We start from the raw sequence: 17028 nt of genomic DNA, 5'->3' as shown, positions 1-17028 counted from the left end.
GCTGTACAGAGAACACTGAGCCAGTCACATCAATCTCTGCACCAGAGGAGCTTACACTGTAATGCCCCCCCCCCCCCCCCAGTCACGCACTATTATTATTATACATTTATATAGCTCTGACATATACCGCAGGGCTGTACAGAGAACGCTGAGCAAGTCCAATCAGTCTCTGCACCAGAGGAGCTTACACTCTAATGTCCCCTCCCCCACAGTCACACACTATTATTATTATTATACATTTATATAGCTCTGACATATACCGCAGGGCTGTACAGAGAACACTGAGCCAGTCACATCAGTCTCTGCACCAGAGGAGCTTACACTCTAATGCCCCCCCCCCCCCCTCCACAGTCACACACTATTATTTTATACATTTATATAGCTCTGACATATACCGCAGGGCTGTACAGAGAACACTGAGTCAGTCTCATCAATCTCTGCACCAGAGGAGCTTACACTCTAATGCCCCCCCCCCCCCCCCCCACAGTCACACACTATTATTTTATACATTTATATAGCTCTGACATATACCGCAGGGCTGTACAGAGAACACTGAGTCAGTCACATCAATCTCTGCACCAGAGGAGCTTACACTCTAATGCCCCCCCCCCCCCCCCCCACAGTCACGCACTATTATTATTATACATTTATATAGCTCTGACATCTACCGCAGGGCTGTACAGAGAACACTGAACCAATCACATTAAGGCCAGTAGTAAACCTAAAAGCCCAGGCATTGGCCGTGATCAATAATTCATAATAATGATCAGTTAAATCATTGCTGGTCTTGTTGCGCTCCCTGGGGGGATGTATGCAGCAGGCGTCCTGTGTCGGAATGTAATCGTTGTAATTATAGTTGTTAAATATTAATGGATGGAATGAAGTATTTATGTGTATGATGTCATACAATTTTATAGTGGAGGCATGGCGTATTGTCGGTGAGCGTATATATATATATATATATATATATATATATATATTTTTAGCCGTTATTGTAGCTTTTACGTTGTATAGCCAGAGTGCATTTTGTCAAACTTCCTCTTTAGAGATTTTTTTTTGTATCTTACATAGGGAATAGGAGCAATTGGGATATAGTAGTGTTTCATGCTGCCAACATCCTAAATATATATGAATATAGACACGTCCCCCGAGGTGTGCAAGTCTTCCTGCACCCCCTAGTGCAAGTCCTTGAGCTTGCCGACCACACAAAAACAATGCACTCCCTGTGTGGCTGAGGCAATGAGCTTGTGAGCTCCCTCTAGTGGTCAGCTCTACAATCACCCTATGTAAGATATGCATATAAGCACATGCACCATGGTGCAAGATAGGGGCAGTCCTCTTGGACTTTTTAGGCAGGAATGATTGTAAAAGTAGTAGTTTTAGTAAAAAAATAAAAGCAATATATGCCACTTTTATTATATACAAGGCATAAAAAGTGTAAACATAGCCCATTTGTATTATATAGCACACAATACATACATAAAAAAAGAGATAATGCATCAAACATTTAGGTCAAACCCAACAAAAAGCAAGTATGCCCTGATCTGCCAGAGACGATCTATGGTCGGTCAAATAGGGGTTTCTTGCACATAGCCCAACATGTTTCGGAATAAAGCCATGTGTGTTCCTTCATCAGGGGAGGTTTTTTTTTGGGTGGGGGGTGGGGGGGGGGGCGACTTTAAGGTTTTTTTTCTTTCTAGACTATAAATATATACGGTGGAACCTTGGATTACGAGCATAATCCGTTCCAGGAGAATGCTTGTAATCCAAAGCACTCGCATATCAAAGGGAGTTTCCCCATAGAAGTCAGTGGAAACGAAGATAATTTGTTCTTCTATTGCATGCAATACCGCATGTGGCCAGAGGTGGGAGGGGGGGGCGCCGGAGAGCCTTGGAAATACTCGGGGACAGCTCGGCTGAACTCGAAAACCCTCGCAAAGGCTTGGAAACACTCGGGAACCGAGTGTTTCTGAGCCTTTACGAGTCATTCTGAGTAGTGCCCATCGAAGGCCGCCAGTGTGCCCATCGAAGGCTGCCAGTGTGACCCCCCCGCCTGCTCGCCGTCTGCCCCGCACTTACCCTGTCTTGGTGGGGCAGTGGGTGACAGCGACAAGCGGGGTCCTTCAAGCCAGCGTCTCCTATCGTCATCCTCATCTCCTGACTCCCGTCCTCTCCTCCTGATAGGCGTCCAATAGCGGCGCCGGGCGTTTCAGCCAATCAGGTGACAGGTAACAGACCCGAGCACCTGATTGGCAGAGAGGCGGTTCAGTGTTAGGAAAGCGAATATTCATTCGCTTTCCTAACACAGCTGAGTGAACTGTGTGGCGCTCGCAGGTCACCGTTTTTGTCGCCTATGGCTCTTATCAGGTGCTTCAAAACCCCCCCCCCCCCGCTGTAATTCAGGCGCCCGGCACCTGAAAAGGGGCTGAATGGGGGTGGCCTTGGCGGCCATGGATAGATTCATGCAATGCATGAATCTATCCATAGTGCACAGAGGGGGCGACGCCCATGCGCCCTTAATGCGTGGGCCACCACTGGTATTGGTTTCCCTAATGAGTTAAGCCTCGTAAACACGGTACCATTGTTGGCCAACCGAGCATCCTATTTTTGTCAAAAGGGCGTGTGCCAGGATCTTGTCTTCCACACTAACGTTACACAAATAGTCACGCCACAAACACGATTCCGAGCTTGCGTGTTTTGTACTTTCGACTTTTGCATGACGGATTTGTGTACCGACCATACGAAAATCTGACGTCAAACCGCTGTCCGCCGAAAATTTATACTAGCCTGCCCTCCATTTGTTGTCCGAAAATTGGACAACAATTGTCAAAAGGAGCGTACTAACGGTAAGATTTTAGGACAACAGTCTGTCAACAGACAATCCCCTGCTAACAGTCGTACCTTGTGTACGAGGCTTACCTCTCTATATAAGGCAGACACACATGTCTCTGATGGAGTACTGCCGCCGTGGTGGAATATCTGCATTGGTGGGGAAACGTTACTGTGCTCCACCACTCCTACCCTCGTGCAATATATTTTTTGCTTGCGTATGATGAACAGAAGAAAGTATATGTTAAAATGTCTTTTTAACTTTTTACTTTCCTAGACAATAACACCTTTTCTTGCTGGTGCAGCCTACAAGGCCTTACTTGTGGATGTTTGCAAACTGCTCATCCAGGAAAACACGCCCACCCACCTAATGCTCTCCGTGGCTTGCCTCAGTCGCTGTGAAATCCTCCATTGTTTGTTTTTATTTTACTATTTTCCTGGTTCTCTATTTTGTGTGTTCTAGAAAGAAAATTATATTCATATCTTACATAGGGAGATTGTAGAGCTGACCACTAGAGGGAGCTCACAATCTCATTGCCTCAGCCACACAGGGAGTGCATTTGTTTTTGTGTGGTCGGCCAGCTCGAAGACTTGCGCTAGGGGTGCAGGAAGACTTGCACTCTCGGTCTAGGAAGTAGCTAGTGACCCTGGAGGATGGATGCCTGTGCAAAGATGGAGCCATCCTTCTGGAGAGAAAAGCATATTGAAAGCATTGCTGGAGGAGGGGTGTTATGAATACCTGTAAATGTAACTGATGATGGGTTCACTTTATAGTGGAATTTCACCCAAAAGGGGAAGTTACACTTTTCCGCCTCCCCCACCTTTAACATTTGGGCACTTTTTTGGGGGTACCTAGTTCCTGCTTCCTTTTCTGCTTGGATCACCCCCCCCCCCAATCCTTTACCCACAGCCTTCTGGGACACATCACAGGTCCGAGAAGGCTGGAGGGCCATTGAAGAAGCGCAGCCAGAAGCCGGCTTCCCACACTAGACATGGCAGCACTGGAGAGCCAAAGACTGGTCCGGGTGAGGATGGCACTGGATCCCTGGACAGGTAAGTGTCCTTTGTTAAATGTCGGCAGCTAAAGTATTTGTAGCTGTTGACTTTTTATTTTTTTTGGGGGGGGGGGGGGGGGGGGGACTGAAGATCCTCTTTAGGTAATGGCGTAATAAAGATCCCCTATTGAAACACCAATAAATTGGGCTTTCGCCTGGGGTGGAGCAATCGCCAATTTCCTAATCCGCAAACCACAAGAAATGTTTTGCCTTTAGCGTTCCGATAATTGAAGAGGATTTTTTTTTCCTGTTTCGGTCAATAGATCATATAGCGGTGTTGACCTGTCAGTAGAAGTAATTGCCTTCGCGGAATAGAGGTGATTGGATGGTGGCCTCCTGTGGATGGTTTGAGATATTTTGTAGACCTTTCCTGGTATTGGTTGACCATGGGGGAGAATTTAATCTGCACTGTGCTATGATTGAAACGTTTTCGTCTGGCTCAGTGTTTACCCTGACGGCACGTTCGCTGCACGTTCGAGGTCGGGGTCGGATGTTACAAAGTATCTACAGCCAAAACTTTTCTTTTATGATTGTTTTTAAAGGGAGTGTGGAAAGTTTAACTCCTCAACACCGGCTGCACACATGTATGTGGTGGCATGGTGGTTGGTTGGAGTTGCTGCACTGGTGGGTTGCCTGGTATACCCAGCACTGTGATCGTGCTGTCACTGATGGCTCCCAATCTCTGTTTGCAATCCAAAGCCTGTAAGATGGGCTCTTGGTTACGCTATCACTGTGACAGCCAATCACTGTGATCTACGGCTGGGAAGCCCCGGCGTGAAGATCGTAAGGCAGCGGGAGCTTGAAAAGGGGTTAAAGAAGTCATCTAATGATTGTTCCTCCTGACCTTCAAGGGATGCTTTGTCCCATTCTACTAGTGGCTTGGATGCTGAGCTAGTGTGGTTGTCAGCAACCTGAGCTAGTGTGGTTGTCAGCAACCCCCCCCCCCCCCCATTGCTGTCGACCACACTACTCACAAGGCCGTGCTGCCACATACAGTATTTCACAAAAGTTAGTACACCCGTCACGTTTTTGTAAATATTTTATTCTACCTTTTCATGTGACAACACTGAAGAAATGGCACTTTGCTACAATGTAAAGTTGTGAGGGTACAGCTTATATAAAAATGTGTAAATTTGCTGTCCCCTCAAAAGAACTAAACACACAGCCATTAATGTCTAAACCGCTGGCGACAAATGTGAGTACACCCCTAAGTGAAAATGTACGAATTGGGCCCAATGAGCCATTTGCCCTCCCCGAAGTCATGTGACCCGTTAGTGTTACAAGGTCTTGGGTGTGAATGGGGAGCAGGTGTGTTAGGAGGATCTAAAAAAAAGATTTGTCGCTCTACATAAAGATGGCCTAGGCTATAAGAAGATTGCCAAGACCCTAAAACTGAGCTGCAGCACGGTGGCCAAGGCCATATAGCGGTTTAACAGAACAGGTTCCACTCAGAACCGGCCTTGTCATGGTCGACCAAAGAAGTTGAGTGCACGTGCTCAGCGTCATATCCAGAGGTTGTCTTTGGGAAATAGATGTATGAGTGCTGCCAGCATTGCTGCAGAGGGTGAAGGGGTGGGGGGTCAGCCTGACAGTGCTCAGACCATACGCCACACACTGCATCAAATTGATCTGCATGGCTGTCGTCCCAGAAGGAAGCCTCTTCTAAAGATGATGCATAAGAAAGCCTGCAAACAGTTTGCTGAAGACGAGCAGATTGAGGACATGGATTACTGGAACCATGTCCTGTGGTCTGATGAGACCAAGATAAACTTATTTGGTTCAGATGGTGTCAAGCGTGTGTGGCGGCAACCAGGTGAGGAGTACAAAGACAAGTGTGTCTTGCATACAGTCAAGCATGGTGGTGGGAGTGACATGGTCTGGGGCTGCATGAGTGCTGCCGGCACTGGGGAGCTACAGTTCATTGAGGGAACCATGAATGCCAACATGTACTGTGATATACTGAAGCAGAGCATGATCCCCTCCCTTCGGAGACTGGGCCACAGGGCAGTAATCCAACATGATAATGACCCCAAACACACCTCCAAGATGACCACTGCCTTGCTAAAGAAGCTGAGGGTAAAGGTGATGGACTGGCCAAGCATGTCTCCAGACCCAAACCCTATTGAGCATCTGTGGGGCATCCTCAAACTGAAGGTGAGGAGTGCACAGTCTCCAACATCCACCAGCTCCGTGATGTCATCATGGAGCAGTGGAAGAGGACTCCAGTGGTAACCTGTGAAGTTCTGGTGAACTCCATGCCCAAGAGGGTTAAGGCAGTGCTGGAAAATAATGGTGGCCACACAAAATATTGACACGTTGGGCCCAATTTCGACATTTTCACTTAGGGGTGTACTGACTTTTGTTGCCAGCGTTTTAGACATTAACGGCTGTGTATTGAGTTATTTTGAGGGGACAGCAAATTTACACTGTTATACAAGCTGTACACTCACTACTTTACATTGTAGCGAAGTGTCATTTCTTCAGTGTTGTCGCATGAAAAGATAGAATAAAATATTGACTAAAATGTGAGGGGTGTACTCACTTTTGTGAGATACTGTATAAGCTACCAGGCATTATCACTGTTTTGTACTGGTAGCGCCCTCAATGGACACCCCCAGCACTGTGACTGCGCTGTCACTAACAGCTCCTGGTCATGGTTTACAATTCGGAACAGGTAGGATGGGCTCCTGATCACGTCATCACTGTGATGGCCAAGCACTGTTGTTATATGATCAGGAAGGGATTAAAAAAAAAGTGTCACCAGAAAGAACTTGGGTTCCTCCAGTGCCCCTAGGCCCTGTGCATGGCGCCTTTTATTCCATTTTAATGGTGGCTTGGAGGTTGACATGCATGGTTGACAGCACCCCCTCTCCTCTCTGCACACAAGGAGATCAATACCTAATGAGGCCTGAGTGACAGCAAAGAGAGGGGGTGGTGTTGCACTCTCATGAATGAGGAGAGGGAAGAGGGCATGGTTCCTAGTACTGTACTGGTTCATGAATGAGGAGAAGGAAGATGGCATAGTTCCTAGTACAGTTCTGGCACATGGATGAGGAAAAGGGCATGGTTCCTAGTACTGTACTGGTTCATGAATGAGGAGAAGGAAGAGGGCATGGTTCCTAGTACTGTGCTGGTTCATGAATGAGGAGAGGGAAGAGGGCATGATTCCCAATACTGTACTGGTTCATGAATGAGAAGGAAGAGGGCATGATTCCTAGTACTGTACTGGTTCATGAATGAGGAGAAGGAAGATGGCATGGTTCCTAGTACCGTTCTGGCACATGGATGAGGAGAAGGAAGAGGGCATGGTTCCTAGTGTTGTGCTGGCTTGTAAATGAGAAGGTAAAGGGCATGGTTCCTAAAGGTGTGCTGGCTCATTAAGGGGGATAAGGAAGAGGGCATGGTTCCTAGTGTTGTGCTGGCTTATGGACGAAGAGAAGGAAGAGGGCATGGTTCCTAGTGCTGTGCTGGTTCATGAATGGGGAGAAGGAAGAGGGCATGACTCCTAGGTACTGGAACCCCCCCCCCCCCCATAGGAACAACAATAAATTGGGCTTCAGCGTGGGGTGGAGCAATAACCATTTCCTAATCTGTAAACCACAAAAAAAGGTTTGACTTTAACTATCCTTGCATGGCTCTTATGTGCATCGGATTTCTTAATCCATTTTTATGTGGTGTATGAAACACTCTGCAGATGATACATCTTTGTTTCTCATGGAGCAAAATTCTGTAGATCTCTAGATGAAGGGCATAATGGAAAATTGGCAGACTACATAAACATTGATTTTTTTTTTACTGCATTGTGAGTCAGTTTTCAAGTTTTTAAAATAATTCTCATCTCATGTCACTCTTCTTTGTTCCAGCTCGTTCTCTGTCCACCTCCGCCGATGCCTCGGCTTGGCCTGTTCCACCATTCAGGGAGGTGTGGCAGGTGAGCGTACGCCCCCGCGGACTCGGCCAAACCCGCAACCTCTCAGGAACCTACCGCCTGTGTCTGACAGACCGCACTCTCGGCCTCCTACGCCTCCGCTCTGACCACCCCTCCGTCACCCTTCAGCTCATGAATGTGCGCCGCTGTGGTCATTCCGACAACTATTTCTTCGTGGAAGTGGGGCGCTCAGCGGTGACCGGCCCAGGAGAGCTATGGATGCAGGTAAGGAATGTGGTTCAGCACTTGGCCAATACATTGTGGCTTGCCAAACCTAATGAACTTACTGGACAACTTTGTCTCTGGGTGAGGGTGAGGACTCCAGTGGGCTTTTACAGTGAATTTTTTTTTTTTTTTTTTTTAGGCTCCCTTGTTTAGGTGTCTAAGCTGTTGGTACAGCTTAGACACCAGTAGAGTCTTGCTGTGAATGTTTGGGGTTTTGGGGTTCCCTCACCTAGGCGCATCAGCTTTAGGCAGGCCTCCAATGGGGACTTATTGTGAGTTTTTGGGATCCTCCTTCCTACGTGCGTTAGGACTCCAGTGAAGTCTTATTGGGATTTTTTTGGTTCCTTCTCTGTTAGTTGTGGGTCCAGTAGGGTCTTATTGTAAAATTTAGATAGGGGACCCTGTCTAGGTGCATCAGCTTTAGGTCAGGACTCCAGTGGGGCCTTTATTGTGAATTTTTAATGTCTCCTGTCTAGGTGTGCCAGGACTCCACTGGGGTCTTCTTATGAATTTCTGAGGTCCATGTCTAGATCTTTTAGCATTTGGGTCAGGACTCCAGTGGGTTTTTTGTATGAATTGTTAGGGTTCCCTTGCCTAGGTACATCAGCCGTGGGTCAGGACTTCAATGGGGCCTTATTGTCAATTTTTGGGTTCCCCCTAAGTAGGTGCGTGAGAGCTCCAGTGAGGTTGTCTTATCCCTCTTTTAGGTATGTCAGTTGTAGGTCAGAATTCCAGTAGGGTCCTATTGCAAAATGTTGGGGTCCCCTGTCTAGGTGCATTAGCTGTAGGTCTGGGCTCGAGTGGGGCCCTGCTGTGAATTTTTAATGTCCTCTAACTCCAGTGGGGGTTTTGTGTAAATTTTTAGGGTCCCCCTTTCTAGGTGTGTCAGATGGGCATTGCTGTGAATTTTTAGGGTCCTTGTCTAGATGCTTCAGCTTTGAGTCAGGACTCCAGAGGAGTTTTAATGTGAATTTTTAGGGTCCACTCAACTAGGTATGATGACTGTGGTTCAGGATTCTATTGGGGCTTTAGTGTTAATTTTGGGGTCCCCCTTCCTAGGTACACGAGGACTCCAGTAAGGGCTTATTGTGAATTTTTTGGGTCCTTCTTCTAGGTAGGTCAGAATTCCAGTAGGGTCCTATTTTAAAAATTTGGGATCCCCCCCCATCTAGATGCATCAGCTGTAGGTCAGGGCACCAAGTGCCCTGCTGTGAATGTTTGGGGTCCCCTATCTAGGTGTGCCAGGACTCCAGTTGGTGGTCTTGTGAAAATGTTGAGGTCCTTGTCTAGATGTTTCAACTTTGGGTCAGGACTGCAGTGGGGTTTTACTGTGGATTTTTAGTGTCCCCTCCCCTAGGTGTCTCCTGTGGGACCATTGGGGCCTTATTGTCATTTTTTGGGTTCCCTCTTCCTAGGTATGTGAGATTTTATTGTGAATTGTATGGGCCCCCTTCAAGTTGTGTCAGCTGTGGGTCTTAATTCCAGTAGGGTCATGTTGCAAAATGTTGGGGTCCCCTGTCTAGATGTGTCAGCTGTATTCCAGGACTCCAAAGGGTCCCAGACAAATTTTTGTTTACAGCCTGCGTCCCCACTGGGGAGGTTTTACCCATTTCAGGACAGGAAGTGATAATAAATCTTGATCCTGCCAGTAGACCCGTTATTTTTCCACTTCCTGTAACAGGGTGACAACGCTGTTTGTCCTTGAAATTGCAAAGCAGCCTTGTCACCTTGTGGACAGGATAGTCTTGGACGGACATATGATTGTAAGTAGACTTTTTAAAGGAAGAGAGAAATAAAAAAGTCCAGCTTCAGTCCACTTTTTTTAACCCCTCCCTGCTGACCTTTTCAGAAAACTGAATGCTGGAGGATTTTCATGGCCTTCCCAATCATGCGATCGCTGTTTATTGGCTGTCTCAGTGATTTCACTTGATTTGGGAACCAATCCTACCAACTCCTGACTGGGACCGGGAGCTGTTGGTGACAGCGTAGTCACAGTGCTAAGGGTGATCTCCCAGCACAGACTCAGTACGTCTAGATGCATCAAGGCCTATCTTTGTGCTGACCTGACACATATGCATACAGCCAGCAGGGAGGGGTTAAGCAGCCATAGCAACATTGTTCAAGCAATATAGATTAAAGCTGACCATGGTAGGAACTACCCCCAAGCAGTGTTGTATGGTTTGTCCCAACCCAACAAATAAGCCTTATAACACACATCTACAACCTAGCTACAACCTAACTCTAGCCTCAAAATAAAGCAGTATAAGGGTTCATACCCCCCCCCCCCCCCCAGGTGACCAAACTGGGAGGCTGATGCTGCATCTAAACCGATACAACAACCTCAAGGACATACAGTAGTCACTCGTACACAAAACACAGTACCCTGTATAGCAGAATGTTTATTAGTATAGAAGACCTACAAAATAGTGCAATATGCAGTCTAATTTGATGCATAACCCTAACACTCCTCCCTGTCCGTAGACATTAAAGTCTAGATATAGCATCTGGTCCAAAGCCCACATGGCATCTACTCAAATGTTGCGTTATTCCGTGATATGTGATGACGGATGGCCACCATATGTTGCGTGCGACAGTTTGCATTCCTTAACTGTTGATCTGGCTCCTGTATCTCGTATGTCAGGGATATTTTATAAATCCATGCAGTTGTATTGGTAATCCACTGCGATGATGGAGATAGATATTGCATAGGGTTTGCCATAGGTCCTGCGAATGTGTGTATGTACAGTATATAATCTCATGAATAGATGTATAGAACCTATGGTAGTTTACATATAGGAATAATAAATATAATGTATAGTAGGGTGTATATAGGAATAATTATTGTATAGTAGGGTGTATATAGGCATCATAAATATAATGTATGGTAGGGTACATATATAAGTCCTGTATATAATGTATGGTAGGGTGCATATAGAAGTACTGTATATAACGTATGGTAGGGTGCATATATGGGTCCCGTATATAACATATACGGTAGGGTGCATATAGAAGTCCTGTATATAACGTTTGGTAGGGTGTATATATAAGTCCCATATATAACGTATGGTAGGGTGCATATGGAAGTCTTGTATACAATGTATGGTAGGGTGCATATAGAAGTCCCATATATAACGTATGGAAGTCTTGTATACAACGTATGGTAGGGTGCATATAGAAGTCCTCTATATAACGTATGGTAGGATGCATATAGAAGTCTTGTATACAATGTATGGTAGGGTGCATATAGAAGTCTTGTATACAACGTATGGTAGGGTGCATATAGAAGTCTTGTATATAATGTAGGGTGCATATAGAAGTCCCATATATAACGTATGGTAGGGTGCATATAGAAGTCCCGTATATAATGTATGGTAGAGTGCATATAGAAGTCCCGTATATAATGTATGGTAGGGTGCATATAGAAGTCCCTATAGAACGTATGGTAGGAGGCATATAGAAGTCCCATATATAACATATATGGTAGGGTGCATATAGGAATCGTAGTTTTAACGTAATGGTATAAGGGTGCAAATCCAGAAATACAATATGCTGCTTTATAGAAGAAGAATGTACTAGAACAACATCAGTACATTCAGTAGATTACAATTGCATGGCTAAACTTTAACAAACATTATGCAGTAATAATCTCCATCATCACAATAGATTGCAATAATACATCCACATGGAATGATAAAACATTGGCAATCAAGATATGGGGGCCACATGAACTAAAATTGGCATTTGTTGAGGAATGCAAATTGTTGCCCATGACATATGGCTGCCATCCGTCCCCATTTGCCCGGGACAGTCCTTGTTTTGAGGGATCAGTCCCCAGCAAACAAACCTCCTCAGTGATGTTCCAGTGGGGTAGTTTGCCCCCTGCTTTCTTGCGCCCTTGGGGCAGTAGTGTTAGGGAGGGCGTCACTGGAAGTTGCAAGTACCACCCTTACATGGACGCTGCTGGAACTGGTCACACGTACGGCAGTTGTTTCTTCTTCACTGCGCAGTCAATGATTTGGTGGGTGTGGTTACCAATGGGGGATTGATTTTGTGGGTGTGGTTTAAAGCGAGTGTGGTCGGTAGGGTTTTTTGGACTTCACTTTGAAAATTTGGCAACCATAATGTGGCATTGTATCTTAGTGCATCGCATGTCAAATAAACTATCACCCTTCAAACTGAACCGATATTTGGTGCACCAACAATAGTTGATCTGGCTCACCATGTTTTTGTTTTGTTTTTTGCAACTATACCCTTTAAAAAAAAAAAAAAAACGTAAAGTCTGGGACCTGCGTAAGTAGTGGCTTTATTTAATGACTGCTCAGTACGCCTTGCCTTCATTGTCTATACATGATCTGACTTCCACAGATTCTGCCATGCCTAGTTATAATTTAGCAGGTTATGGGTTAAAAAGCTGGCAATTATCTGCATTGATTTCAGAATGTTCTCTGTGGTGGAGCGGTTTGTGTGTTTTGACGTGGAGTTCAGGGGAAGGTTGGTTACAGCACAGCAACTAGCAACTGAGCATCGATCAAGTCTAGTCTTGATGCCCCGGGATCCACGTCTACACAGCCCCTGAGCCAACGGCCAGATAGAACTAATTCTAATGAGCCTGTTAGTGAGGCGAACTAGAAGATCAGTGAAGGCTTTTTAAAGTAATTCAAGCCTAGCTCCATAAATCTGGGATCGTTGTGCTAAACTCATTGGCCAAAATTGATCTCAGGTCTATAAATCCGATTAGCATTTTGCCAACATCATTGGTCAAAATGTTGGTCATTTCCTTTCTCTCAAATACAAATGAGCTATTATACAATTTATAAACCCCATAACAAATTTGGACAAAAGCTGGCCATCACACTGCTGCTGAATAAGAAATCATCTGTCTCCAGTAATTCAAACCTGGAGACAAAAATCTGAGAAAATTGTGCTATTTTTGTTTGTTGAAATGATTCCTCGATCTATAAATCTGAGAGCATTGTTCTAATATCGTTGGCCGAAATGGTTCTCCAATCTATAAATCCTGAGAACATATCTGAAAATATCATTGGCTGAAATGGTTCTCCAATCTATAAATCTGAACCACATTGTTCTAATATTGGCCCAAATGGCTCCTCCAATCTATAAATCTGTAGAACAATTTTGGCCAATGATATTATCACAATGTTCTCAGGTTTATAGATTGGAGAACCATTTTAGCCAACGATATTATCACAATGTCCTAATGATATTATCAAAATCTATAAATCTGAAGACATTATCGTTGGCCAAAATGGTTCTCCAATCTATAAATCTGGGAATATTATATCATTGGCCGAAATGGTTCTCCAATCTATAAATCTGAACCACATTGTTCTAATATTGGCCCAAATGGCTTCTCCAATCTATAAATCTGTAGAACAATTTTGGCCAATGATATTATTATGATATTATCACAATGTTCTCAGGTTTGTTCTCAGGTTTATAGATTGGAGAACCATTTTAGCCAACGATATTATCACACTGTCCTAATGATATTATCAAAATCTATAAATCTGAAGACATTATCGTTGGCCAAAATGGTTCTCCAATTTTCAGCCAATGATATTATCACAATGTCCTCGGATTTATAGATTGGAGAACCATTTCGGCCAATATTAGAACAATCTATAAATCTGAGGACATTGTGATAAAATCATTGGCTGAAATGGTTCTCCAATGTCCTCAGATTTAGGGATTGGCTGAAAAAGGTTCTCCAATCTCTAAATCTGGGAACATTGGAGAACCATTTTAGACAAAAATATTAGAACGATGTGCTCAGATTTATAGATTGGCTGAAAAGGGTTTTCCAATCTATAAATCTGAACACATTGTTCTAATATTATTAGCCAAAATGGTTCTCCAATGTTCTCAGATTTATAAATTTGAGAACCCTTTTCAGCCAAACTATAAATCTGAGAACATTGGAGAACCATTTTGGCCAATAATATTAGAACAATGTGCTCAGATTTATAGATTGTTGTAATATTGGCTGAAATGGTTCTCCAATCTATAAATCTGAGGACATTGTGATAATATCATTGGCCGAAATGGTTCTCCAATCTATAAATCTGAGCACATTGTTCTAATATTGGCCCAAATGGTTCCTCCACTCTATAAATCTGTAGAACCATTTCAGCCAATGATATCACAATGTCCTCAGATTTATTGATTGATTGGAGAACCTACTATTGATATTGTCAAAATCTAAGGACATTGGATAACCATTTTGGTCAATGATATTAGAACAATGTCCTTAGATTGGAGAACCTATAACCATCTATAAATCTGAGAATATTATATCATTGGCCGAAATGGTTTTTCAATTTTCTCAGATTTATAAATTTGAGAACCCTTTTCAGCCAATCTTTAAATCTGAGAACATTGGAGAACCATTTTGGCCATTAATATTAGAACCATGTGCTCAGATTTATAGATTGTTCTAATATTGGCCGAAATGGTTCTCCAATCCTTAAATCTGAGCACATTTTTCTAATATTTGGCCAAAATGGTTCTCCGATGTTTTCAGATTTAGAGATTGGCTGAAAAGGGTTCCCCAATCTCTAAATCTGAGAACATTGGAGAACCATTTTGGCTAATAATATTAGAACAATGTGCTCAGATTTATAGATTAGCTGAAAAGGGTTCTCCAATTCTATAAATCTGAGCACATTGTTCTAATATTTTTGGCTAAAATGGTTCTCCAATGTTCCCAGATTTAGAGATTGGAGAACCTTTTTCAGCCAATCTCTAAATCTGAGGACATTGGAGAACCACTTCAGCCAATGATTTTATCACAATGTCCTCAGATTTATAGATTGTTCTAATATTGGCCGAAATGGTTCTCCAATCTATAAATCCGAGGACATTGTGATAATATCATTGGCTGAAAGGGTTCTCCAATCTATAATTCTGAGCATATTGTTCTAATGTTATTGGCCAAAAATGGTTCTACAATCTATAAATGTGAGAACATTGTGATAATATCGTTGGCCAAAATGGTTCTCCGATGTTCTCAGATTTATGGATAAATCTGAGAACATTGGAGTACCATTTTGACCAATGATATTATCACAATGTTCTCGAATTTATAGATTGTAGAACCATTTGGGCCAATATTAGAAAAATGTCCTCAGATTAATAGATTGGAGAACCATTTCAGCCAATATAAGAGAACAATGTGCTCAGATTTATAGATTGGAGAACAATTTCGGGCAACGATATTGGTATTTTAATATCATTTGATAATTATGCAAATGTAAAGGCATGTAGATATTTGCATAGCTCCTCCCAAGAGCCAACCCACTGCTTTCATCAGAGCTGAGGAGTACTGAGGTGGGGGGGGGTTGCTGTGATGTTTTTAGGAAGCTATGTACAGCATCCTCCCAGCCCCTCCCACCAGCCATAATCTGCCTGCATTGCATAGAGAAGCACAGAGACTCAATGATGACATCACCGGGGATAAATTAAAATATGTAATAAAAAAAGGTTTTATTTTTAAAAGTTTCATGTTGATGAGGGGGGAGGGGTGTAACCGGGGGAAAGCAAAATATAAGCAGATTAAACTCCAGCCTTCAAGGATTATATCTGCTTTAGCAAGTTTGCTTTCAAAACTGGGTCTGTAATGCATTTGCATACGCTGGCAGCGTTTTGTGAATGTTTACCACATGTTAATTGGATGCACGGTCACCTAGAGAATTCTCCAACTCACACTTGGCTTAGTTGCTAATTCTTACACTAAACACTTCTGAGCCGTGGGAATGCAATTAGCATTTACTAAGCACATGCACGCATATGTAGTTTCTCGAAATGGAGCATAACAACTTAAAATTGCTCTAATGCATTCCCATTATTCTACAGAAATGGGTCCTGTCATGAAAAAAACACACTTTGCATGAAGCAATAGAGCGTGTGTCAGCATTACCCAATCATATTATTATTTTGAAAAACAAACAAAAAAAACTCATGCTTGCCCATTAAAAATGGAAAAAAAAAATGTATGAGCTTCCTTAGTTGGTCTAATTACTACTGATATACTATACAGTGTATAGAAACTGCATGCAAATTCTTTCTGTGGAGCAAAATCAAATGGTTTTTAGGCAATATTCTCTTAAGATTGAATGTGTAAATGGGGGGGGGGGGGGGGGGGGTGCATTATGGCCAGGAGATGGAGCTAATGAGTGTACTTCTTTCCTGTAATACCCGGTGCCATCTAGTGGTCATAATGTGGTGTTGTCAGGTAGGCTATCATAGCTTCCATTCCAAGTTATCAAAGCATGGTATCCCTGAGTTCAATGATGGGGTAGATAAAATGGTGATGAAAAAGAGAGGAGACTGTGATATGAGGCATAGGTTCAAAAGGCGCGTTTATCCCCCTGAGCTCCTTTTATTGGACTTTGGTTAACCTTGCGTGAGGTCTGGACACAGAGTAAATAGTGGGCCAATGTAGTTTCACTTTTAGCAGCCACCCCCCCATGTTCTTCCCTTAAAGCAAACAAGCCTGTTGGTATTAGGTTGCCCCCAAGGCTTCAAGGGCTTAATACACAGAACTTTAGACTCTGGCTGTAGAATGTCCCTAGTGAACCCAAGTAGAAGAGAGTAGATGTACCATACAGTGACAGGAGAAACAAGATGGAAGGCATTCTGGAGAAGAGTCAAGACTGACTGGCAGCTGGCATCAGACATAATCTGTGAACAAAGATCATGGCAGGCGACAGAGGGATCTGAGAATGTGGCAAAGGTCAGGGTAGGCAGTAGAGGAATCCAATAATGTAGCAGAGGTTAGAGCAGGCAGTAGAGGAATTATAAAATATGGCAAAGATCAAGGCAGGCAGTAAAAGGATCAAAGGACATGGCAAAAGTCAGAGAAGACAAGCAAGCGGTAGAAGAAACAGAGAACGTAGGACAGGTCAAGACAAACAGCATGGAGTAGCGGAATCCAAGACCGTAGCAGAGGTCAGGGCAGGTAGTAGAGGAATC

At 43.7% G+C, this 17028-nt stretch overlaps 1 protein-coding gene across 2 annotated transcripts in view; it reads left to right on the top strand.

Annotated features, from left to right (window-relative positions):
- LOC141133620 (insulin receptor substrate 1-like) overlaps positions 1 to 17028 on the top strand; it is a 60845-nt gene that overhangs the window by 23435 nt on the left and 20382 nt on the right. For both annotated transcript variants that reach the window (XM_073623099.1, XM_073623098.1), the window contains one exon: positions 7748 to 8037. In XM_073623099.1, coding sequence (XP_073479200.1) covers positions 7748 to 8037 — 290 coding nt within the window. The remainder of the gene's footprint in view (positions 1 to 7747; positions 8038 to 17028) is intronic.

This window comes from Aquarana catesbeiana, linkage group LG03 (assembly GCF_042186555.1).
Source record: "Aquarana catesbeiana isolate 2022-GZ linkage group LG03, ASM4218655v1, whole genome shotgun sequence".
Taxonomy (NCBI): Eukaryota; Metazoa; Chordata; class Amphibia; order Anura; family Ranidae; genus Aquarana; species Aquarana catesbeiana.
The sequence above is the reverse complement of the archived record's forward strand: the minus strand, read 5'-3'. Positions and strand labels throughout refer to the sequence as shown.